Source organism: Ascaphus truei, chromosome 1, assembly GCF_040206685.1.
Source record: "Ascaphus truei isolate aAscTru1 chromosome 1, aAscTru1.hap1, whole genome shotgun sequence".
NCBI lineage: Eukaryota > Metazoa > Chordata > Amphibia > Anura > Ascaphidae > Ascaphus > Ascaphus truei.
The window spans coordinates 83,888,849-83,915,603 of record NC_134483.1 but is presented as its reverse complement, the minus strand read 5'-3'; the positions used below and the strand labels follow the sequence as shown (position 1 = coordinate 83,915,603).

At 43.1% G+C, this 26,755-nt stretch overlaps 1 protein-coding gene across 1 annotated transcript; it reads right to left on the bottom strand.

Annotated features, from left to right (window-relative positions):
- Positions 1 to 1,114: 1,114 nt before the first annotated feature.
- LOC142466730 (uncharacterized) lies at positions 1,115 to 23,712 on the bottom strand. The gene is made up of 4 exons (XM_075572476.1): positions 23,413 to 23,712; positions 21,937 to 22,014; positions 20,783 to 21,571; positions 1,115 to 1,170 (listed from the first exon to the last, which is right to left on the bottom strand). Exons 1-4 carry the CDS (start codon positions 23,687 to 23,689, stop codon positions 1,115 to 1,117), a joined length of 1,200 nt encoding a protein of 399 aa, XP_075428591.1. The 5' UTR covers positions 23,690 to 23,712.
- Between the last annotated feature and the right edge of the window lie 3,043 nt (positions 23,713 to 26,755).

Sequence of the window (26,755 nt, the reverse complement as noted above, 5' to 3'; positions counted from 1 at the left end):
ATCATCCCTCACCTCATCATCTCTCCCCATCCCTATCATAATCATCTCTCCCTCCTCATCTATGCCCCTCTCCCTCATCACTTCATCCCCCACCACCGCCACCATCTCATCTCCCCCACCATCATCACCTCATCTCCTCCACCATCATCATCATAAATACCTCATCTCCCCCACCATGAACACCTCTTCTCCCTCACCATCATCATCACATCTTCTCCCCACCATCATCATCATCACCACCATATCTTCCCAACCACCATCACCCTCATCTCCCCCACCACCATAATCATCATCACCATCATCATCTTATCTCCCCCACCTTCATCATCACCTCATTTCCCTCCATCATCATCATATCTTCCCCACCATCATCATCATTTCTCCCCCACCATCATCATCACCTCATCTCCCCAAGGGCCCCACCATCATCAGCACCTCATCTCCCCAAGGGCCCCACCATCATCAGCACCTCATCTCCCCAAGGGCCCCACCATCATCAGCACCTATCTCCCCACCATTATCATCACCTCATCTCCCCACGGCCCCACCATCATCAACAGCTATTTCCCTCCTCCCCCATGCCTACTTGTGGGTGGTATGGCCTTAAACAGAGGATAACCCAGCAGAGGCATCAGCAGCTGTTACACCGGGAGAGCAGGAAAGCAGGGGAGGAGCGCGCTCTAGTGATCTGACCCGGAAGTGTTTATTACTTCCGGTGTCAGCTCTGTAACAGCTGCTTGATTCCTCTGCTGGCTTCTGTTTAAGCCAACGGGGGGGAGAGAGAGAGTGGGCCCCCCTTAGAGCACGGGCCTCCGGGCTTTGCCCGGGCTATAGATACGCCCCATGCTCACACATACCTACTCTGCTACCCTTTCCTTCTCCTTCAAGCATATAACAGTTATATGCTTGAAAAAAAGAGATGGTCCTCCTTGGTGCTAGATCTCCGGATTTGTGCACAAGATAATGTGAACATGTAAAAAATAAACAAATAATTGTCTCAGTGTATATTCTTACAAGTTTTTGAGACAATTATTTGATTCTTTTTTTTTACATGTTCACATTATCTTGTGCACAAATCCGGAGATCCAGCACCAAGGAGGACCATCTCTTTTATTCAAGCATCTATAAAGGATTCGTGGATAATCCAAAGATCATCCAGGCTGCAGGACTCTAAAAATCAAAAGGTTTAAAAACAATCACGAACACTGTTTGTTGTTTTTTTGACCAGAGGTGGATTTGGCGCTAAAGTTGTGTTACCATCATCCCATACAACAGTTATACCCTTACTCAGAAACAGAAAGCTTGACCCTACCCTATCTCTAATTATCACTCTGTCTCCCTCCTGCCTTTTGCCTCTAAACTCATTAACACCTTGTATTCTCTCAATTTCTCAAATTTCTCACCACCTATTCTCTCCTAGATCCTCTACAATCTGTGTTTTGCACTGCTTGCTTCACCAAAACAGCCCTACCTAAAATAACTAATGACATCCATGCTACAAAGGCAAAGATCATTACACTCTGCTCATACTGTTGTAGCCATGTATAAAAATGGTATACAGTTCTTTCTCATGCTGGCAGTAAACCTGGTAAGTATGCAGGATTGCCAGGATCAATCATGGAGGTTTGCCCTCACACCCTGGTGAGGTGTCATATGTACACAAGGGGAGTGGTAACATGCTCTGTGTCCACTGTTAGTGACACAAGAGGTGTGGCTGTTTTCTGAGTCTATATAAGACACAGCACTGCCAAAAGTTAGTGGTTCAAGTTGTTGGAGAGATGGTTAATCAGTGGTTCTACAGAGTGCAAGGTTAATGAGTGTCTGCAGCAGTTAGGCTGTCAGATTCAATTGATAGCATACCCTACACTGTGATCAAGGATCTGACACAGATGGTGATCTCTCTTAGGGGAGAGGTGACCCAACTCTTTTGGAGAGGCAAGGAACTTCTGAAAGGGGATGCACTACATGGAAATGAGCGGCTAGGCTGATCGCTGTGAGGGGCAGTCTGTCTGAAGATGCTAATAAAGATGCCCAGTTTCACAAGACCCTTGCTGTGTATGTGTGGAGTCATTACACAGAAGGAGGCACCACAGAGGAGGTCCTCATCAGACACATCCCTCTGCGGCCGCAGAGATCCTGATGAGGTGGAGGCGCTGCATCAGATGTGAGTAGGACTCAAACCACACTACCTCAGATGCCTGTCGTGCTGATATCCCCATACCAACCAGCGGGAGACTCAGGAGTCCTGTAAGCCAGCAGGTGCACCACACGACATACAGACATGTAATGGGGCCAGTAGACAACAGGGGCCAATGTGAGATTGGGTGGGGGCCCGTAAAACCGTTACACTGTATTACTCAAATTCTCTGCAGCCTTTGATACTGTAGACCAGGATGAAGAGAGAAAATAGCAGAGCACTACTCATGCAAAAAGCAAGAGAATAGCGTATCCCAATGTGGTCTTAAATCATTGTGATATTTTGTCTTTTTAGGGTTCTTCTGAGTATCCCACAGTCTATATCAGATACTGTAGACCACCCAATTCTCCTTCACATTCTCCATACTCTTGGTATCCGTAACAAAGTTTTATCCTGGATCTCCTCTTATCTCTCCCATCGTACTTTCAGTGTCTCTTTTGCTAACACCTTCTCCTCCTCTATCGATCTCTCTGTGGTTGTAGCCCAGACATCTCTCCTGGATCCTCTTCTCTTTTGTCTGTACACACTCTCTCTAGGTGACCTTTTCACATCTCTTGGCTTCAAATATCACCTCTATGCTGATGACACACACATTTACCTTTCAACACTTGACCTTAAACCTGCGGCAAGCAAAATATAGGGGATCGCAAATTGTAAGTGATGGTGATTATAAAGTGAAAACACCCATAAATATAACACATTAACCCACCAAGTAGATATAATAAAATAACCCAAATAAGCTGGGTATAAACAGTATTTCTGTTACCAATAGGTTAAAATTTCAGCCGGTTGTTCTTAGTTGATTTTCAATGTATCTTGTAATCAGTAGAAGGATATGTATCTGAAAGGAAACAAAGAGCAGGATAGAGTGCAAACGGTTTAAAAATATTTTTAGATCTTATTAACAGTAAAGCACATCAGATTGTGCACTCACAATGTGAAAATTGACTATTCAACCCCTGACCTTACACCTGCTGTAGAGACTAAAGTCTCTGAATGTCTCTCCGGTATAACATCCTGGATGGCCCTCCGCGGACTCAAACTTAACATGTCAAAGACGGAACTCCTCACACTGTACTTCCTTCCAAGCATGACCCTACTGCCTCCTTCTACATTACTGTTGGCAGTACTATCACCGTATCCAGTATCACTATCACTATCACAGTACTACCCAGTATCACACGCATGCTTCCTAGGTGTCACATTTGACAACTTCACATTCTCCTCTCACATTCACAGTGTAGATAAAACCTGGCGTTTTTTCATCGCAATGGTATGCCCGTTCCTGTGTCCTACTGCTAAAACTCTAATGCAGGCCCTCATTTTCTCCCATATGGACTATTGTATCCTGCCTCTCAACTGCCTCTCCTACAATCTGTTCTAAACGCTGCTGCTAGAATCACTTTACTCTCTCCTAAATCTGTCTCAGCATCCTGCTGAAATCCCTCTCCCAGCTTCAAATTAAACTCCATATCACTTACAAAATTCTCCTCTTCTCTTTTAAGGCTATACACTCTTCTGCCACTCCTTACATCTTAGCCCTAATTTCTTGCTACACACTTGACCGACTCTTGCGTTGTGCTCAAGGATGTCTTCTGTCTCCCTCTTTTGTATCGGAAGCTGTCTCTCGCCTAAGGCTGCGGTTCCAGTAATGTCTGTGACACGCGCGCCCGGCGGGGGGGGGGGGGGGTTGGGGGGCAGCACGTGCACAGCACTAACCGCGATCTGCGGTCTGAGGGGAGAGAGGGAGCTTGCGACGGGAGGGGGCGGGGTCGGGGATTTGCGGGGGCGTGCCCATTACGTCACGGGGCTGGTTCGCCCTCATTGGGTGAAACGCCAGTGGGGGCGTGGCCATGCCTCCGTCGCAAGTTTTAAACTCAATTTCATTGAGTTTAAAAAAACTTGCAGTACGGCTCGGCTGCACCTTCAGCGTGAAGGTGCGTACTGGGCCCTTCCCCATTGAGGGGCGGTGCTTACACGCACAGCGCACGCCACGCCGTGCGCTGTGGCAGTGACTGGGACCGCAGCCTAAGACCTTTCTCACTCGCTGCCCTGCAACTCTGGAATGTCCTTCCCCTCAAAATCCGACTGGCACCTTCTCTCTCCACCTTTAGGAACTTTCTTAAATCACATCTCTTTAACGAAGCACATGAGTAGCTCCGCTGGCTTATACTATACATCTCATATATACTGACCATGGCCATTGCAGATGCACTTACCAGAATATCCTCCTTCAGTCTTGGTAAGTTATCCCCACTTACCACTTAGATTGTAAACTCTTCAGAGCAGGGACTCTTATATTTTTTTTTTATGTCTGAAGCATTTATTCCCATTGTGTTATAATATTATGTCACATGTATTGCTGCTGTTAAGCGCTATGTACCTGGATGGCGCTATATAAATAAAGATATAGATACAGTGGTGAAAAATGATAATTAGGGAAATTCCTTAGTTTTTCCATGATAACGTTCTTGAATCAAAACGACTTTTCTTAAATATCCAGAAAGGTTTATATTGACCAATGCCATGTCATTTGAAATAAAATGATAGATGAGGAAACCGTCTGAAGAGCTCAAAGGCAATATACCTCAAGGGAGAAAGGGCAGTTCATGCCCGAAACGCGTGGGAGGAGGTTTTTCTATTTTTGTCTGTCCTGAGTGTCTTCATTTTTAATGTAACCTTAATAAAGCTTCAATTTTAAGTTTTACCTGGTGAGTCCCAGTATTTCGGAGCGGTTGCTGCATCGATCATTTACCTTTCTTCTGAAATAAAATGATGTATGAATTAGAAAAACAATGAGTAATTAAGAGTCAGGATATGTGCAAAAGTAAGTGAAACCCTGGTTTTATCAGCTAAATTAAAGGGGATAAATAGAATCAGGTGTTTAAGTAATTAGGTAGATCTTCAGGAGTGAGTTTTGGAGGCCCCACCCTACATAAAGATTAGAAACGTTGTGAGTTTAGTCTTCACTATACAGTACAGGCATCTGGAAACATGTCATGCCACAAGCAAAATTAATCTCTGAGGACCTCAAGAAAGCATCATCAATCTAGAAAGGGTTACAAAACTTTCTAAGTATTTGAGGCTCAACCAATCCACTATCAAACAGATAGTCTACAAATGGAGAAAGTTCAAGACCACAGTCACTCTACACAGGAGCGGTCATCCTACTGAAAAAAATAAGGAGGGGAGGGGGAAGAAAAGAAAAAAGGGTGGGTAGGGAGAAAGGGGGTTGGTGGGTTCCTGAACAAAAAGTAAAAGTGTAAATTTGTAAAAAGCAGGTTAATTCAAAATCATCATTAAGCCCAGTGGGTTTGAGGCTTTTCAATGTGAAGATCCAAAATGCCTCCCTTTGTAGGAATAATTTATCAATGTCATCTCCTCTACCATAGGTGATAGATGTTCAATCCCCATGAATCTCATGGCAGAGACATTATGTCGGTGCTCTTTACAATGTTTCAGCAAGGTGGTGTTATCTTCTTCCCTCTTGATATTGCTTCTGTGTTCGATAAACCTTGTTTTAAGGGCATGTGTGATTTTCCCAACATAGAGCCCACAGGGGCATTTCAGATAATAAATCACGTGCGATGTTTTGCACGTAATTCTTTGATTTATCCTAATTTTTTTACCATTAGTAGGATGATAGAAAATGTCCCCTACAATGATGGAATTGCATACCGAGCACCCTTTGCACTTATAACATCCAGGTTTTTAGTGACTCAAAAAATGCTCTATGGCATATTTTTGTTGATCGCTCGTTTTAAGCACCGTGTCACCCAAATTTCTGCCTCTTTTATAGACTAGAATGGGGTTATTTTTACATAGTGCACCTATAACAGGATTCTCTTGGAGGATTGGCCAATGTTTCAGTATGGAAGATTTGATCCCTTGAGACAGTAGGTTAAACTCAAAAGGAAAGATGAAACGTTGTTCAGTGTTACAGTCTTCCCTTTTCCCAGTATTTGTTTCAGCTTGTGAGACACATTCTGTAAGAAGAGTATCATCATATCCCCGTCTGCTAAACCGTTCTTTCATTACTTGCATAGCCTGTTTTGATTCATCTGGATCTTTTACTATACGTTTAGCTCTTAGAAATTGGGAAAATGGAAGAATTCTTTATGAGATTGGGGAGGGTGATGGCTTTTAGCATGAAGTACTGTATTTTTATCAGCGGGTTTGCGAAACATATTTGTAACCCAACCATTTACATTCTTACTTATGGAAACATCCAAAAAAGTAATGTTTGTGCTACTCCATGATGATGTAAAGCGAATGGGGGTAGGTGTGGTATTAAGATGGTCTACAAACTCCGCTTGTATTGCCGTACCCCCTTCCAAATAAGAAACACATCATCAATGTAGTGCCACCATACACGTACACACCCATAGTACACACTGTTACAAACATAGGGCCTCATGCAGTAAGCGTTGATAAGGGAATTATCGCCATTTTATAGCCAAAATTGGGTTTGAGATTCAGTAAGCGCCGATAAGTGCTTGATATCGCCATGTTTCGGAGCCGATTATTTTGTTATGGGCAGTCGGCTGCCGATAAGCCTGTTTTCGCCACTGATCGCCACTTTTTTAAATCGGCTGGATTCAACAAAAAAAAACAGCTTATCGGGCCTGATCGGCACTACGAAATTGAGATGTTATGGCCAATTTCTCCCGCCAACTAAAGTTGGCAGTTTGGAGGGGAGAACGATCGCTAAGGCTGCCGGAACGGCACTTAGAAAAAAAAATCTTCTGTACATCAATGGAGTCAATGGAGCGGGGACGTATAACAGTATAGTACTGTTTACGTTTCATTGCTCACAATACAAACGTCATTTGCATTACAGTGTGGGGGCATTCCCTGCATTGTGTCACAGCTGACGTGTATTATTTGCATAACATTATACTTTTACATGTTTGCAGCATTTGCGGGTCACATTACTCATCATGTGATGATGTGCCAAGGGAAAATACTATACTCAACTCTTAAAGGAGAACCTCACATCATATCACACATTTTAATGAACTGAGCGACAATTATTTACATGATGTTACACATGTCACACATGTCACACATACACAGTATATTCATCTTCCTTTACATTACACAATGCTAGTAATGTGTCACGCATCTTTAAACGTTCATGTACATCTGTATTCTCATGTTTACATATACTTTTGGGTCCTCCCTATTTTCATGACGTCACTTATTGGACGCTCAATCACATTGCATGTTTACATTGTAACCGTAGCATTACAAGCACTTCAACCTAACTTATACACACATGTACAGTAATTCAGCATTGGGACACCTTGTAAACTCATTCTATACCAACTATCCTCATTACACAAATGCATGCATATGCACACGACTATTCATTGTTGTCAACATGTCACAATAACATGGCTAATTACACATGTTACACACAACTTTTCCCACGTCAATCTCAGCCTTTTTGTCTAATTACATGACTGACTGTTGCGTTCACAAGTGTTACATGCATTGCACATTACACTATTTATTTTCAAGCAATCTTTGTACAAAGCTTCACGTCACATCATTGGCAAATATCATCATTCCCTGCAGAATACACACAACAAATACTTATAACAACAACTGCACACAGCTTGCCACAGAAGTACTTTATTATGTTAATGTAACACCTTGCATTTTACTATGTCACCTGACATCATCACATACCTATTTAGAGGACGCCCATTACCTGCTCATTCACAGCTACTCATTTCAAAATGTTGAGATTGTTTAGGAGACGGAGGAACATTCTTTTCTATGACATGCTTGATGATGAAGACAATCATATAGGGCAAGGGAGGGACACACCGAGGGACAGTGACAGTGACAGGGACAGTCACGCGGATACGACAGAGACAGGGAGAGGGACAGGAGATCAGAGGAGAAGACAGAGGAGACAAGTTGTGCCTCGTCCGCGTCTGTACAGGGAGAGAACCCTGTTAGATGGGATGAGTGAGGAGGAGATTGTAAGTCGCTATCGTTTGAGTTCAGCAGCAATCTTAGCTCTTTATCAGGAGATAAGGGGAGATTTAGATTTTTTCACAGCCAGAGGTCGTGCAGTCCCTGGGCTTGTTAAAATGCTGTGCTCATTACATTATCTTGCTTCCGCGTCATACCAGACAACTGTGGGCATAGTGGGCGGGGTCTCGCAATCTACATTCTCGCGGGCCTTGACCCAGTTTCTCTATGCACTCAATAGACGCGCTAGGAATTATATTCATTTTCCTACAGAGGCGACAGAGTGGCTGGAAGTCAGGACTGGCTTTTATAATATAGCAGGGATACCATGTGTGCTGGGTGCAATCGATTGCACACATGTTGCTTTGATTGCACCTAGTCAGAGTGAGCATGTGTACCGCAATCGTAAGCACTACCATTCACTCAATGTACAGGTGGTATGTGATGCCACGATGAGGATAATGCATGTGGTACCCAAATTCCCTGGTTCCAGTCACGATTCCTCCATCCTGAGGAACTCTTCAGTCTTCCATGCGTTCGAAGAGGGACATTTTGAACATGGTTGGCTGCTGGGTGAGTACACATTTACATGTTATAACACAAAACACATTTTTATTTAGGAATGTTGGCATTGTACAATTTGATCACTAATGTCAGCTTATGTGTGCTCCATTCATTATAGGTGACTCAGGATACGGAATTAGGCCGTGGCTCTTGACTCCGGTGCTAAACCCTCAAACTGAAGCAGAGGAGAGGTACAATGCAGCCCATATATCTACAAGATCTGTTATAGAGAGGACATTTGGCCTACTCAAGACCAGATTTAGGTGTCTGGACAGAACTGGTGGGGCTCTTCTATACAAGCCTCAAAAAGTGTCTGATATTATCCTTGCCTGTTGCATTTTGCACAATGTTGCACTCAGGCACAATGTACAATCAGACCTAGCTGAGCCTTTGGTAGACGAGCATCCCACCCATGTAGCTGCTGAAAATGAACAAACAGCCAGTGGTGGCCAGACACGCCAGAATCTCATCAATTCATTTTTTTCTTGTAAGTAAAAACATATATGTTCCAAGTTCTACTTTTATAGTTACATTATGTTATCTTAACAATAATGTTTTTTTATATACCCTTCTGGTAGGACACAGATGAATATGGGTTGCACACCTTTCTTTTCTCTGCTGTGTGCACAAAGGGATGTGGCACCGGTATGTTATTGTTGCACAGGTTATATAATCCCTCTTCAATTGTACTTTAGTTGTGTGTATGTGAATACAACTGGGGTAACAAAGCACTAATATTTTAGCATTGTGTTGTTCCTTATGCTAACACAATACACATATTATGCCCATACTCATTCATGCTTCTAGTATGCTTACATACAATGTTATTGGTGCAGTGTAACATGTACATCCATATGATGTGTACACCAGGCTGATTTACATTTTGAATGTCATGAAATATACATGGTGTTGCACATTTAACACCAAATACACACTTTGCTGTGTTGTTTACGGTACTGAAGATGGCATGTCAATGTTTGCAATTTATATATTGTTCCTTTGCATTATAGGTATATCTCCAGTATGACTGATCATGGTATGTATATTTGCTGACATCTCTCATAAGGTGTGCCTACATCAATCTTCCTATAATTATTTGTAGTAAAAACCCAACATATTGGTTTAAACACAAATGTTACATATATGTACTTTCTGTATCATGTATATGCATTTAGCTACTCTTGAGCTTTCATGTGCATTGTATTAGAAAATGATTACTCCCATTTCATCACATTTTATGTATGTTTCCTTATAAATTCCATTAATGTAATATAGAGGTGTTTGGAGACAAGGGGATAACTGTAGTTATTTCTTTACTTACGGGAGATCATTCATCACGGATGAAATTGACTGATCATAAAACTCCATGCATGAATGCCTGCAATCACAACAATGCGTACTACATCTTATATTTAGCAATGTTGGTGTTTTGTAATGCTAGGAATTAATAGTCAACATTAATTTAAATTTGTGACATGTGTATGTATAAGTCACACGTGTGTGGATGTGTCCTACATGTACCAAGTGTTAAACTGTTAACAGAGAAGACAAATTTGTCGCTAATGTTACTGTCATTTAGCATTTATAATTTACCAATATGACAATGTTGGTAATATTTTTGGAATATAAATCACGTCACTTCATCATTATCATGATGATAATTATCAAGTATTTTCACAATTGTAACGTCAATCACGTGCACATTAGCATAGACACACTTTGTAAGACAACTGTTTGTGTCTGTATCAATTTGTGTAGGATCCATGTATAACACCGACAAATGATAACACCAGCTTTATTATGGTAGCTTATATCATCATATTGACTATACTATGTATTTTTATAACGTTTAATAAACACAGTAAACTATAGTTAGTTAGGTTAATGAAATATACACAGAAACGTACTTCATTACATGATGTTGATGTCATATTCAGAACTTCATGCATTGTAGGGGACCACAACATCTGGCCAATAACATTATTTTCTACAGTCCCAAACCATTTTATCAACATACCCATGTAACAAGAGATTTTTAACAATAAATGGCTAGTTGGTTGTAAGTGTCCTTTACATTGGGAGGAGTGGCTCAGTGAGTAAAGACACACACTGGCACTGAGAGTTTGAAGCAGGGGAGTCTGGTTCAATTCCCGGTGTCGGCTCCTTGTGACCTTGGGCAAGTCACTTTATCTCCCTGTGGCTCAGGCGGCAAAAAATAAATTGTAAGTTCCACGGGCCAGGGACCTCAGCCTGAAAAATGTGTCTGTAAAGCGCTGTGTACAACTAGCAGCGCTATACATGAACATGCTCATATTATAATTCTTATTATTCTTATTATTATTGTTACATAGTTTCGACAGTCATACGTTCCATTACACAATAGAATACACAAATGTGTTAGCAGAGTGGGAATGGTTGTTATATATAAAACACACCATGCCATAAAATGATAGTAGTCATTAAAGAACACTCAATAAAAATTCATGAGGCACTATTTTGCAACATCATTATGTTAATTAAGTGCTTATGCAATATAGCCATAAGGGTATCACATTTTTAATTGTTTGTTAATAAGCGCTGCAAGCAATATAAAATTAGTTCCATATGTAGTATAGTAGTCGGTGGCTCCTCCTCACAATCATCTCATATAAAGGTAGACTCTTCTGAAATCATACATTGATCCGATTGTATCTTCCCCGACATCTCTGAAATACAGCAAACACATGATGGTCACATATGGCACCTTACTATATATGTATCCGTGACAACGCATTACACAGCTCTATATGATTGTGTACATACACACGTCACTCACTTATATGTTAGAAGTACAAGTGTACATCAGTATGTAATGTTTCTTTAAATTTGTAGCAGGCATAACTATGTATATGATGTGAACGTTGCCTGTATACTGAAAAATGTGCGCGCACATCTTAGTGTGCGCACGCACTTCACGCTTGGCTGCACTAACTGTTAGCGCATGCGCAAAACAAAGCGTACGTTGTGCGTTCAATACATCTTGAAAATACCATTAAACATAAAATCTTTATTTCAAATACAATGAATACGAAACTACATTCGTTCTAAACGAGTACATCTGTATTCTTTTTAAACAGACGTGTTTGGACAGAAAGGACGGCCGATAACACAATGCGCAAATGCAATACGTGTGACGTCATGTTAAACCAGCGTGAAACGCACGCTAACACTCCTCCCACTCAATTAACATTCGGCTAACGCCCACTTTACGGCTACAAACACTGAGCCGCACACATGACACACTGCAGTTACCGTTACTATAACAAAACATGACAGCCAATAGGCTTTGAGGCGCGCACGTCGCTTGGGGGCGGGACTTACATCCGTAATCCTTTTTAAGGACGCCTTGGGCCATGACAAGGGTCCCACGTCATACGTGGTGGACCCGCTTTTAAATGTTGCATGATAACAAAACAAGTATGTGTTAGAGTTATGTTAAAATGTTGCTAATATGGTTAAAGGGATAGGAAAGTACGTATATTTATTCCGTCAGCAATGTGTACTACTCTTTCAGGTTATACTATATTGTATTCGGCAACAATTTCTTTGTGATCGCTACATGTTATGCAGTCTGCAATGTTATGCTGTATCCACGCATTGAAAGGGAAAATGGTGGTTAAAAAAAAAAAAAAACATTTAAACGCACAGTCAACGCATAACGGTTGTTATATTTACCATTCTTCTAGAATTAACTCTTCGTCTGGCTGCAACTGGTCGCTCCAGAAATGCAAGGCATTTTCATCCACGCTTGACCCACCCGCTGAATCCAGTATGACACACATCTCCTCCATGAAGCGCTCATAGGAATCGCCACTGCTTTCTTCAAACAATTGGTCGGGAGGTAGGTTCATTTCTTCTGGTTCCCATTCCAATGCATTTTCAGCTGAAAGGCTTGGTACATAATCATAGTACTTTTGTTGTTGTACAATGTGGGTTTCAGGAATGGAGGGTGCAGATATTGCAGCAGGTATCGATTCACATGGAACAGTAGTAGCGGATCCATTGCTATTGGCATTAGGAATAAATATGCCTTTCACAACAATATATGTGCCCTCTTTCAGGGTAAAATGCTTTTCCTTTGCAATCTTCCAGAAACCATAGGTGTGTTCTAGCTTATCCTGCACACGTTCAAAAAAGTCATTAGTTGATAAAGTGAATCTTATTGAGGAATTAAAATTCCGCGCATGCCTACGGTCTTGGTAATAAGGATATTTAGCTCGAATCAAATCATAGATTTGGCGTGTGCTTGCTTTGTGTCCGCGACTGTTTAAAATTGCTTCTGAAACCATGTACTTATACCCTAAAAGGGGATTCATATTGTTAACGAATTCATCAGCCATGTCAGAGTAGCACAAAAGATGTGTGCAGTTCTGTCTTCTTTGCTCATCAAAATGATTCTGCTCAATGGCTAACAAATTCCTGTGTTTCGTTTTCAAGGTCAACAAAAGTAACTACTTTTATTCCTTATTTCAAACGCCAATTGGATCTGTCCTTTTAATTGGGTTAAGTTTTGTGGTTAGTGATAGGCGAATGTGGGAAAAACATGTATCATTTTTTTATCTCGTTTGTGAAAACATTCCTACACTTATTTCAGTAACATTGAGTTTTCTAGAAAAATAACAAAGAGCACTGTGTGAAAATAGTGCTTAGACAGCCATATCAGTAAATACACACACCTGCAAAATGAAATGTTTTTTTCCCACATACATTTCTGTGTGTATTTGAAAGTCTGGTTAACTACCTGTCTGCATGAGTTTAAATACGTGTGTATCTATATATATATAAATATATCTCTCTCATAAAAATATATATATATATATAGTGTATATTGTACTATATGTATAGTGTGTGTGTGTGTGTGTGTGTATATATGTATATGTGTATATATATATATATATATTGTGACAAACGGCTTACTCCGGGGCTCCGTCGTTTGTCCGGGACTGTTTAGAACACGGTCTTTTAGGGTAGGTTAAATGATGAGGCGTCACGTACTGTTCCTTTAAACAGGCTATGCCTGGTTTATTCAGTCCCAGGCACTGAGACTGCCACAGTGCATACAACAGAAAACAGATCAAAACAAAAGCTGCTCACCTGAGCGATAACTTAACTTAGATATCCCTGACTCAGGGTTGGAAGTGGCTTTTCCACTTCCAACAACAAAACACGGTACTTTTGCAGTCTTACACAAATGAACAGAAAGATTGAACCTGTTTGGGGAAGAGGCTTCTCCCCTCTGTAGTTCAGCAGCCTTCCAGCCTCCTGGCTCTTGTGGGGAGACCAGAGCAAACAGGAAATCAGTCTTTCATACCTGATTCCTAATTAGCATGACAGGTGACAGAAATCAGGCAGCAGACAAACTCTGGTCTGGATCTCTCATCCCTCAGTTCCAGCGCTTGCCAAACTGTGGGATGGAGTGTATGTATTATAAGGCTGCACTCCCAGGCCAAACAGGATAGAAACTGTCTAGTATCCTGGGAGCCCTATATACGGAATTTATTACCATCCCCTGGTTTCTGTCACATATCCTCCCCCCCAGCTCAGACCTCGAGGGATGAGCGACCATGGATATTAGGGAGTGCATCCTTGACAACCCGTCAGCATTGCCATGTTTGTGCCCTGACCTGTGTTCCACAGAAAATTTAAAGGGTTGTAGGCTTAGGAACCACCTGGTCACTCTAGCATTCTTTTCCCTGTTTTGACACATCCAGGTAAGGGGTGCATGATCTGTGACCAACCGGAATTTTCTCCCCAACAGGTAGTATTTGAGCGTCTCTACAGCCCACTTTATTGCGAGACACTCTTTCTCTACTATGGAGTAATTTTTCTCCTGGGGATTTAGTTTCCTACTTAAATAAAGGATGGGGTGCTCCTCACCTTGAGACTCCTGGGAGAGTACCGCCCCCAGCCCTACCTCAGATGCGTCGGTTTGGACTACGAACTCTTTGGAGAAGTCAGGTGTGACCAACACTGGTTGGGCACAGAGAGCTTCTTTCAGGCTTCTAAAGGCCTGTTCGGTTTCGGGGGACCACTTTACCATTAGCGGTCCTCTTGCTTTTGTGAGGTCAGTTAGTGGGGTTGCCTTAGTTGCAAAATTGGGAATAAACCTTCTATAGTACCCAATTAACCCCAAAAAGGTCCTTACTTGTTTTTTTGTAACTGGCCTTGGCCAATTTTGTATCGCCTCCACTTTGAGTGTTTGGGGTTTGAGTAAACCTCTGCCAATAGAATATCCCAGATACTTGGCCTCCTCCAGACCAATAGTGCATTTAGCGGGGTTAGCAGTTAGTCCAGCAGACCGGACTGCGTCAAGCACAGCTTGGACCTTTGGAAGGTGGGATTGCCAATCTTCACTATGGATTACCACATCATCCAGGTAGGCGGCAGCATACCGAGCATGTGGTTTTAAAATTTTATCCATCATTCTTTGGAATGTGGCGGGAGCTCCATGTAAGCCAAAAGGCAACACCTTATACTGAAAGAGGCCGTCTGGGGTTGAGAAGGCTGTCTTTTCTTTTGCCCTTTCTGTGAGGGGAACCTGCCAGTACCCTTTTGTTAGGTCTAGGGTTGTGAGATATCGGGCTTTGCCCAGTCTCTCTACAAGTTCATCTACCCTGGGCATAGGATAAGTATCAAATTTTGACACCGCGTTTAGTTTCCGGTAGTCATTACAAAACCTTGTTGTACCATCTGGCTTTGGGACTAAGACTATAGGGCTGTTCCACCCACTTTGGGATTCCTCAATTACACCTAGTTTTAGCATTTTTTTTAACCTCTAAACTTATAGCCTTTCTTTTGGCCTCTGGGATTCGGTACGGTTTAAGGTTAACTCGAACCCCCGGTTCAGAGACTAGGTCATGTTCAATTACGCTAGTTCTACCTGGCCGTATAGAGAAGATTTCTTTGTTTCTTCTCACTAAATTCTGAACCTCTCGTTTCTGATGAACAGACAGGGTTTCAGCTATGCTAACCTCTGGGTCAGTTTCTTGATTCTCTGACGGACCTGGGGGTACTAGGGTTAACAAGACTTCTCTATCTTTCCAGGGCTTGAGTAGGTTTATATGGTAAATTTGCTCAGGTTTCCTCCTACCTGGCTGTCTTACCTTATAATTTACTTCTCCCACTCTTTCCAAGACCTCATATGGCCCATGCCATTTAGCAAGGAATTTACTCTCCACGGTGGGAACCAGAACTAGTACCCTATCACCTGGAAAAAAAATTCTGACCCTAGCACCCTTATTATACGTATTCCTCTGTGCTTCTTGAGCTTTCTCCATGTGTTCCCTCACTATGGGTAGGACTGCAGCAATGCGGTCCTGCATCTGGGCAACATGCTCTATTACACTTCTGTAAGGGGTAACCTCGTGTTCCCAAGTCTCTTTGGCTATATCCAGTAAGCCCCTTGGGTGTCGGCCATACAATAGTTCAAACGGGGAGAAGCCTGTGGATGATTGGGGAACTTCCCTAATGGCAAATAACAGGTACGGTAACAAACAATCCCAGTTTTTCCCATCTTTATCAACCGCCCGCCGTAACATGCTCTTTAAGGTTTTATTGAACCTTTCCACTAAACCATCTGTTTGTGGATGATAGACTGAGGTTCTGAGATGCTTGATTTTTAGGAGTTTACATAGCTCTTTTGTTACTTGGGACATAAATGGTGTTCCCTGGTCAGATAGAATCTCTTTAGGAATCCCGACCCGGGAAAACAGAACTACTAACTCTTTTGCTATGTTTTTAGCAGAGGTGCTACGTAGGGGAACTGCCTCCGGATATCGGGTGGCATAATCTAATATTACCAATATATGCTGATGTCCCCTAGCAGACTTTATTAGGGGTCCTACTAGATCCATAGCAATCCGGTCAAATGGTACCTCTATTATGGGAAGGGGTACCAATGGGCTGCGGTACGCCTTGAACGGGGCGGTGATCTGACATTCTGGGCATGAGGAACAATAATTCGTAATTTCTGCCAGAACCCCAGGCCAATAGAAGCTTCGGAGAACCTTTTCTTTTGTCTTTTCCACCCCTAGGTGTCCCCCCAATGGATGACTATGTGCGAGGTGTAATACTACATTACGGAATGTCCGTGGTACCAACAATTGTTTAGTTGTAACTGATTTCCTTTTATCAACCCGATATACTAGGTCGTTCTCTACCTCGAAGTAGGGGTAAGCAAGTGACCTATCTGGTTGGCCAGGAGTACTATTCTGGTCCCGTATATTTCCCCTTGCTACCGCTAATGTGGGGTCCTCCCACTGGGCCTTCTTAAAACTCCCAGGACTGACCTCTAGGTCAGCGAGGGTCTTATCCGGTTCTGGGGTGGTAAGTGTCTGCTCAACATCTTGATTTGGGGTATTCCCTACCAAAGTAGTGATGGGGAAGGGAATTTTACAGCACTCCTCCTTTTCCCCCTTCTTATTTGGGCCCTCGTCAACCTCCATTTCTGAAAAAGGGAAAGGATTTGTTTCTTCTAATACTTCGTTATGGTCCGCTATTGAACTCTGGGCGCTATTCTGAGCGGGGGACCACATTTTTAGAAAATGGGGAAAGTCGGTCCCTATTAACACATCATGTGCCAGTTTGGGTACAATACCCACCTTGAAATCTAAAGAACCAAACTCTGTTTCAAAAAAAACATCAACAGTGGAATATTCATGATTATCCCCATGTATACAACAAATTGCCACTCTTTGCGAACTGTTTCCCTGTTTCTTCTTAATGGGCAAGAGGTATTCAGACACTAGTGTGACCATGCTCCCAGAGTCAAGAAGTGCCCGAACCCTCTTACCATTAACCTTTACAAATGCCCACAGATGGTTATTCAAGGGGTCCTCTGGGCTAGGGCCCATACATTGGGACAACAGTGAATAATGTTCCACGCTGTTGCATTGCATGGGCTCATCATTTAGTGGGCAGATTTTTGCTGTGTGGCCCCTCTCATGACAATTTACACATTTAGGTACATAGTCTGTGTCCCACTTAGAGCCTTTTCCCGGCTCCCCATGTTGGCTATTGCCCTTAGTGTGCGAACCACTGTTGCTGGTGCTGCGTGAAGGTGGTCGCCGCTCTTCAGCGCCCCTTAACCCCGGTACCCTTTTACCGTCTCTGGAAGAGTCCTGGAACCTCGGGTAGTGGGGTTGCTCCACGACTGCGGGTTGCGGGTGCTCTTCTGCTGCATTGTACCTTTCTACGAGGGCCACAAGCTCATCCGCATTGTGGGGGTCACTCCGACTGACCCAACGGCGTAAGGCAGAGGGAAGTTTCCTCAAGAACTGGTCCATGACCAACCGTTCCACGATGTGGCTGGCTGAGTTGATCTCGGGTTGTAGCCACTTCCGGGCGAGGTGGATGAGGTCATACATCTGGCTTCGGGTGGCTTTATCCATCGTGAAGGACCATGCGTGAAACCTTTGGGCGCGAACAGCCGTGGTTACGCCGAGGCGGGCGAGGATCTCGAACTTCAATTTTGCATAGACGTTAGCTTCGGCTGGCTCTAGATCAAAGTAAGCCTTCTGGGGTTCGCCGCTTAGGAAGGGTGCGATTAGACCAGCCCACTCAGCTTCTGGCCATCCCTCTCTCTGCGCCGTGCGTTCAAACGTGAGAAGATAGGCTTCCACATCATCCGAGGGTCCCATCTTCTGAAGGTAGTGGCTTGCCCTGGTCATTTTCGGAACTGGGGCTGCCGCTGCCAGTGGAAGGTTACTGATAGTCCCCCTCAGGATCTCGAGTTCCTGCTGTAAGCCCTGAGCGAACCGCTGTTGCTCCTCTCTCAGCAAGCGGTTTGTCTCTTGCTGGTTTGCATTCGCGTTTTGCAGGGCTTCATTCGTCTGTTGCTGGTTTGCATTCGCCTGTTGCTGGTTTGCATTCGCCTGTTGCTGGTTTGCATTAATCTCTTGCTGGGCTATTAGCAGCTGTTGCTGGGCTGCATTCGTCTGCTGCTGGTTTGCATTAATTTCTTGCTGGGCTATTAACAGCTGTTGCTGGATTTCATTCGCGTCTTTCTGGGCAGCGACATTGCGTACCAGCGCACCCACCACGTCTTCCATCTTGTTTGCAGAGGATGAAAAAAACTTTTTTTTTTTTTTTTTTTTTTTTCAAAGTTCTTCAACCCGCAGACCCCCTAGTGCTCTGCCCGCATTCTCCACCATATGTGACAAACGGCTTACTCCGGGGCTCCGTCGTTTGTCCGGGACTGTTTAGAACACGGTCTTTTAGGGTAGGTTAAATGATGAGGCGTCACGTACTGTTCCTTTAAACAGGCTATGCCTGGTTTATTCAGTCCCAGGCACTGAGACTGCCACAGTGCATACAACAGAAAACAGATCAAAACAAAAGCTGCTCACCTGAGCGATAACTTAACTTAGATATCCCTGACTCAGGGTTGGAAGTGGCTTTTCCACTTCCAACAACAAAACACGGTACTTTTGCAGTCTTACACAAATGAACAGAAAGATTGAACCTGTTTGGGGAAGAGGCTTCTCCCCTCTGTAGTTCAGCAGCCTTCCAGCCTCCTGGCTCTTGTGGGGAGACCAGAGCAAACAGGAAATCAGTCTTTCATACCTGATTCCTAATTAGCATGACAGGTGACAGAAATCAGGCAGCAGACAAACTCTGGTCTGGATCTCTCATCCCTCAGTTCCAGCGCTTGCCAAACTGTGGGATGGAGTGTATGTATTATAAGGCTGCACTCCCAGGCCAAACAGGATAGAAACTGTCTAGTATCCTGGGAGCCCTATATACGGAATTTATTACCATCCCCTGGTTTCTGTCACAATATATATATATATATATATATATATATAATGTATCTTTTTTTTTTTTTTTTTTTATATTGCAGGAGTACACACAACATATTGATGGCAGTAAGTAGGCCTTGTATGAAACCTATTTAAATGGTGATAAACATGAGTGAATTAAGTAATAAACATTTGTTTGCACCCAATAATGTTAGAGGCTCACACTTAGTATAGTTGTCAAACATTAGGCCTGTATTATTAAAATAGTGTGTTTTCACAAGGAAGCATGAAGTGTATGTTTTTTGTAAATACATCTATACCAGTTTAGATAGTACTATATATATACACACACACACACACACACAGTGTGTGTCTGTGTGTGTGTGTGCATATATCAATACATACTACATATATTTTAGTATAAATTCAGAGATGTTCTTGAAACAAGAACACATAAATGATTAAAGGACAACATTACAATGGCCACCAAAGGTAAGTAATATTTAACACAAAATCCTGCTGTACACGTACAAGAAAGATGTTTGCAGTTAAATAGGTGCTTTTATAATTGCATGAAAATAATATGCACATGCAATGATTACATCAATTAACACACCCAAATGCAATGTTTTGCTGCAAAGTCAATGGCAGCTTCTCTAAACTTAGCAACTGGCTCCTGGTGGACCATTACTGAACAGACGATTAATACATCAATATTTATAACACTATTCATTAATTAGGAGTGTTAACATTTCCAATACTTCACGTGTACAAGAACATACTTGAAAGTTTGGAAACAACACAGTCTTCAGCATACATACAATAGTAATTAGATAATCTGAAGTCAACAAAACAAGGCCAAAGACATATTTTGTGAATTTTAAAATTTATTTTTTTTGTTCTTTTTGCGAGCAAGTAACAGGCCTGCTTGTTGTCTCTTGAATTTTCCTTTTTCTTTTGCCACCAACTTTAGGTACAACAGAGCCACTTTGACTGGCCTCTGGCACTTCACGGGCAGGGCTTGTGGCCAGTGACTCACCTACAGGGCTTTTGGGCAGTGACTCACCTACAGGGCTTTTGGGTAGTGACTGTTCACCTACAGGGCTTGTGGCCAGTGACTCACCTACAGGGCTTGTGGCCAGTGACTCACCTACAGGGCTTTTGGGCAGCGATTCACTTACAGGGCTTTTGGGCAGCGATTCACCTACAGGGCTTTTGGGCAGCGATTCACCTACAGGGCTTTTGGGCAGTGACTCACCTACAGGGCTTTTGGGCAGCGATTCACCTACAGGGCTTTTGGGCAGTGACTCACCTACAGGGCTTTTGGGTAGTGACTGTTCACGGACAGGGCTTGTGCCCACTGACACATGTGAGCAAGTTGGTAGACACTGCACAAGTGATGGTTGGTCTGTTTCATGTGTGTCTTTTGTTGTTTTTGACCAAAAACTGGTCAGTAGTAACTGCTTGTGTTTTCTTTTTGTGGCCTCCTTTGTAGGTGTCAGCTGCTGAATTTGTACAGATGGCAGCGGTAGGATGTCGTCAGGAACCTGCACAGCAATGTCTGCTACTTGACTGGTAACATTTGGGCCTGGTGAATGAATATCAGAAGCATGTGGTGAAAACTGACCTGCATGAACAGATCCTGCCTGTGAGCTGTTGAATTGTGGTACATTAGTCATTCTCCAGTAATTAGCTTGTGTTTGCTGAACAACTAATGCTTCGAATGAGGTGTTGATTTTTTGCAACTGTTTAGGCACTTCAATGAAGACTCTGTGGAGATGTGCCAATTGTGAAACTGTTTCTTCCTGCAGTGCAATCATCCTTTCCAGCACTGTCATCAGGTCAGAATGGCGACGATTTTCTGCTTCCACAATTTTTCCCTCAGAAGCTACAATTGCATCATATGTGGTTTTTGCTGGACGATTTGGCGGTAAAACAGTTTCAATTGGAACCTCTTCATGGTCACTTGCTTGTATTTGTGTGTCTATGGCGGCGGCGGCGGCATCATCATCATCATCATCATCATCAAAATCCTCTTCATCATGTTCTACAAATAAATGTACACATTATTAAATGGCATGTTAATCTCTGCTGTGTTACTATGTAATTGTACTGTGTCATAAGTAACAACTAACATGTTTCCATACGTTTTATAACCTCACATTAAAAACTACCTTGACTTAAGAATAATGTTTGGACTCAGTATGAAATATGAGTGACTGAAAACTTGCTGTAAACTCACAACTCCTACATGATAGTTAACATAACTAACACAATACAAGTTGCCTTACACTTCATTTTCACTGACACTAAGTAATCCTATTTAAAGAAGATGTGCAAAACAAATAATGAACATGACAACATAACATATAGAAGAGCACATATTATATGGCCACCAACTGATACACTCACCTTCTAGGTGTGTTGAGCTGGCTGACCCAGGTGAAGACACTTGTTCAGTCTCAGGTGACACATGTCCTTCAGGGGCAACTATATATAACAATAACATAAGTTTTACATTTACATGTGTAAATATTGAACAAACAGTTATTGTATGTTCTGTATTTATGAGTACCTAACAGCATCATTTCCTTAACCCAAAATGTGTGTGTGAAAGTGAACATAAATAGTTGTAATAACAATGTACATGCCTGTGTACTTAGAACTTTTGAGTTCCCTAACATAAAACATACTATGTTCCTGCAGTAATGCGTGAGGATAAATAGATAAAATTTGTACATAAAAATCATATGTTGTGTAGTGATATCAGTATCATAATGTACATAACTATCATGAGATGACCATTCACAATGGTTATCATGAAGGTGGTCATATTGCAAAAAGTGTTGTTTTTGGTAGAGGATATGTGTGGTACATTAATATAAGATGTGGCACACATGAATGTGGCTGTGACTAAACAAGACAACACATGCAGTGTGTGATAATGTGTCGTTGATAGTAGTAGTTCAACTATAGATATGAGTGAACTAATGTGTGACGTACGCTTTGATAAGTAATCAGTTGTTGGGGCATTTAGTAGCTAAAGTGAAGCTTTCAAATGAGTGTGATTAACTTCAGTTGTGCTAGTCAGGTTGTAAGAACGGTATTCCCTTCCCCAAAAAGCCTAATCAGCCACACCTTTCAATTACTTGAAACAGGTGAAAATGGTGTGAACTAAGTTGACCCTAAAATGAGGCTGCAATTAGTGTGTGTGCTGAACCCCACCCCCTCTGTTGAAGTGTATGCTGTGATGAGATATTAATTGCAGCTGCTTTAACACAATGGTAGATGAGCTAAATAGTCGTGTGCAGTTTTTAAGTTATGAAAACAATGACATAAAATATGATACGTGTGCCTCATTATGCTGTCTGTATATGAGTTAAAGCAAAAATGGACCTTTTCATAAACAACTATAGATGTGTTAGTGCAAGTGATGTTTGTAGGCCGTTGCATGCAATATATTTGATGCATGCTTAAAATAGGCAGTAATGTCATGTTTGTCGGAGTAAAATAAATAAAATACACAATAATATTCTACATATTTCTGTTCTGTACCTGTAGCTAGTAATAATTTCTGATTAACATGTGTTACACATGTGTACTACCCTGTTGTTCCCCATCTTCGCCCACCATCAATTGCTTCCACTGCAGCAATGCATTTTGGGAATTCACATGTAAATGAGCACGCAATGGCACGTGCTATATTAGTTACTGCTTTTAGTAGGACTACAACATATATGTCTATTTTGAGATATATATATATACAGAATCAGACATATACATATATAGATACAGGTATGCTTATATTGTGAAGACAGTATAAAAAGCAGTGTAACTATGCAAAATAACTGTAAGCAACGACACGCCTAGTACAGTAATATTTCTCACCTGGTGGAAATTGTGAGGGGTAAATTCCTATATCACGGTCACCAGGTAAGCCTTCCACGACGACGGGAAGTAATTTTGCCCGAAGCAGCTCCTCCAATGGACTTAATATGAGACGTTGTGGTGTGGGCCCACCTCCAGTGCCAGTAGCATGCACGCGTTGGTGTTGTATTTTCTTTTTCAATTTGGACCTAATATCATCAAATCTCTTGTGACAATTCCGCTTGTCCCTCACATGATTCCCACACGCATTGACACCAATGACTATTGTGTCCCACATTTCTTTTCTGCTTGCTGAACTTGTCCGCCCTTGAAAAACATATAAAATATATGAGGTAAATGATTAATAATAGAAGCACCAGTTTCCTACACTGCTAGCTGTTCCAAGAGATAGCAAACATGCTGTTTTATGTGTAATATGTGAAGCACATGAGCATTCACTACTAAACCTATACATGTAAGCAAGGTTGCATTCATATTGTATGCAGTTATGGCAAATTGACCGCCTGTGTTTAGTTGTCCTTGTAAGGCATGATAAAAAGCTGTGTTTCCAGACTAATTAACATAGAAAGATATTGTGAACCCATATTTGCATATGAACAAAACTCAGATGACCTAGGATCACATGTATTTGAATAATAAATGTAAAGGTACACTTACCTAGTAAATGTCCATATATACTGTCATAGTGCTCCAGAATGCCAGTGACAAGAGCTGTATTTTCCTGGTCATTGAAGCGAGGATTACGTGGCTTCTCCACACGTTTCTTCCGAGCAGGTTTAGGGTCAGAGCTTGGCTGGTGCTGACTGGACTCTCCTTCTTCCAATGGAAGAGCCTCCAAAAGCTGCCCACCAGCAAGCACGCCACCACCAGACACCCCATCAGCAACTGCGCCACCAGCAGCACTCACAGCACCAGCACTCCCACTCCTAGCACCAGCACTCCCACTCCTAGCACCAGCACTCCCACTCCCAGCAACAGCACTCCCACTCCCAGCAACAACACTCCCACTCCCAGCAACAGCACTCCCACTCCCAGCAACAGCACTCCCACTCCCAGCAACAGCACTCCCACTCCCAGCAACAACACTCCCACTCCCAGCAACAGCACTCCCACTCCCAGCAACACCACTCGGTGCACCAGCAACATCACTCCCCTGAACAGTACGTTCACTCCGACGCGTACTCGCACGAGTAGCACTCCCACTCCCACCAGCATCACTCTTCCCACGCTTTGCGGGCATACTTCCAGCACTCACAAAAAACAGACAAGAAATGTACAGCCAATCACACGAAACACTTCCACATATAAAACAAGACAAAGATGTAAACAAAACAACAATGGACAAAGCTCACCCAATACACAACAAGTCTCTCCGTCAATATGCAAATGTTCAATCAGCCAGCTCTGTGCGTCTCTCTCTCTCTCACTCCCAACAACACAGAGAATGATTAGCAGTACACGTTGCCTTTAAATATGGCGCGCAATCCAATACATGCTTGTTTCGCCTGATTCAGCAAGATTTGTGATTGGGCAACCTATCAGCACCCCGCCACGCACGCCGATACACCTGTGTGTGATCGGATAATCATCGTGAGAGTGGGCGGATTTGTTTTCGGGTTGATTTTGAATGTATTCGGCACTTACTGCATACGGAGAGGAAAAATCGCCATTAACATGACTAATCGGTAAGCTTGCCGATTTCACTTAATCGACGCTTACTGCATGAGGCCCATACTCTGTTTCAAATTCCCCCATAAAGAGGTTCGTATATGATGGTGCTACATTGCTGCCCATGGCAGTTCCTTGCAGCTGAAGACAGAAATAATGCTCGAATTTAAAATAATTCTTATGCAAAATAAAATCCAATAATAGCATAAGGAAATCAGTAGGTGGTAACCCTACATGCGTACCCTCCAGTTTATGACGTATAACTTAAATCCCTTTATCGTGTGGAATACAGGTGTATAGAGAGGTGACATCAAGAGACACCAATATATCGTGGTCCTCCGGCTTAACTTATAAAGTTTAATTAAAAAATAATTCGCATCTTTAACAAAATATATCATCCTTTGTATTGTTCTTGATTCCCTCCTTTATGTTTGAATCATCCAGAAAGTCACAAAGAACCCAGAGTAACATCACAGGATCTGCAGGACACTCTCGCCTTGGCTAATGTGTAATGTCAAATATCAGAAAAAGACTGAACAAGAATGGTGTTCATTGAAGGATAGCCAGGAGGAAACCTGTATGGTGGTGGTGATGGTAGTGCTGGTCACGGCCTTTCCTCTCTTCCCCCTCCGTGTGTGTAGAGAGAGAGAGAGAGAGTGTGTGTGTGTGTGTGTGTGTGTGTGGGAGAATGTGTGTGTGTGTATATGGGAGAATGTGTGTGTGTGTGTGTATGTGTGTGTGTGTATATGGGAGAATGTGTGTGTGTGTGTATATGGGAGAATGTGTGTGTGTGTGTGTGGGAGTGTGTGTGACACTAGAGGTACCCCCCCAATCAGTCACGCCCTCCCCAACCAGTAGCCCAGTCAGTCACCCCCCCCAGTCAGTCAGTCACCCACCCCCATACAGTCACCCCCCCACAGTCAGTTAGTCACCCCCCCCAGTCAGTCAGTCAGTCACTCCCCCCCAGTCAGTCACTCCCCCCCAGTCAGTCACTCCTCCCCAGTCAGTCTCCCCCCCAGTCAGTCAGTCACCCCCCCCCCCCAGTCAGTCATTCACCCCCGCAGTCAGTCACCTCGTCTCTCTCTGGTCTCCCCCGTATCCCCTCTCTCTGGTCTCCCCTCTCTCTGGTCTCTCCTCTCTCTGGTCTCCCCTCTCTCTGGTCTCCCCCGTCTCCCCTCTTCTGGTCTCCCCCGTCTCCCGTCTCTCTGGTCTCCCCCGTCTCCCCTCTCTCTGGTCTCCCCCGTCTCCCCTCTCTCTGGTCTCTCTCCCCTGTCTTGTCTCTCTCCCCTGTCTCTTTCTCTCCCCTGTCTCTTTCTCTCCCCTGTCTCCCCTCTCTCTTTCTCCCCTCTCTCTCCCCTCTCTCTTTCTCTCTCCCCTCTCTTTCTCTCTCCCCTCTCTGTCTGTCTCTCTCCCCTCTCTGTCTCTGTCTCTCTCCCCTCTCTGTCTCTCTTCCCTCTGTCTCTCTCCCCTCCCTGTCTCTGTCTCTCTCCCCTCTCTGTCTATGTCTCTCTCCCCTCTCTGTCTCTGTCTCTCTCCCCTCTCTGTCTCTGTCTCTCTCCCCTCTCTGTCTCTGTCTCTCTCCCCTCTCTCCCCCCTCTCTCTCTCTGTCTCTCTCCCCTCTCTCTCTCTGTCTCTCTCTCCCCTCTCTCACTCTCCCCTCTCTGTATCTGGATAT

Bases quoted from the DNA above. Each gene is read 5' to 3' on its own strand.
- LOC142466730 (XM_075572476.1), bottom strand. From the start codon at position 23,689: ATGTGGGACACAATAGTCATTGGTGTCAATGCGTGTGGGAATCATGTG. The intron at 22,015-23,412 runs GTGAGAAATATT...TGTTATATATAG, and splicing joins CCCCTCACAATTTCCACCAG to TTGCCCCTGAAGGACATGTG. The intron at 21,572-21,936 runs GTGAGTGTATCA...ATTTATTTGTAG, and splicing joins CAGCTCAACACACCTAGAAG to AACATGATGAAGAGGATTTT.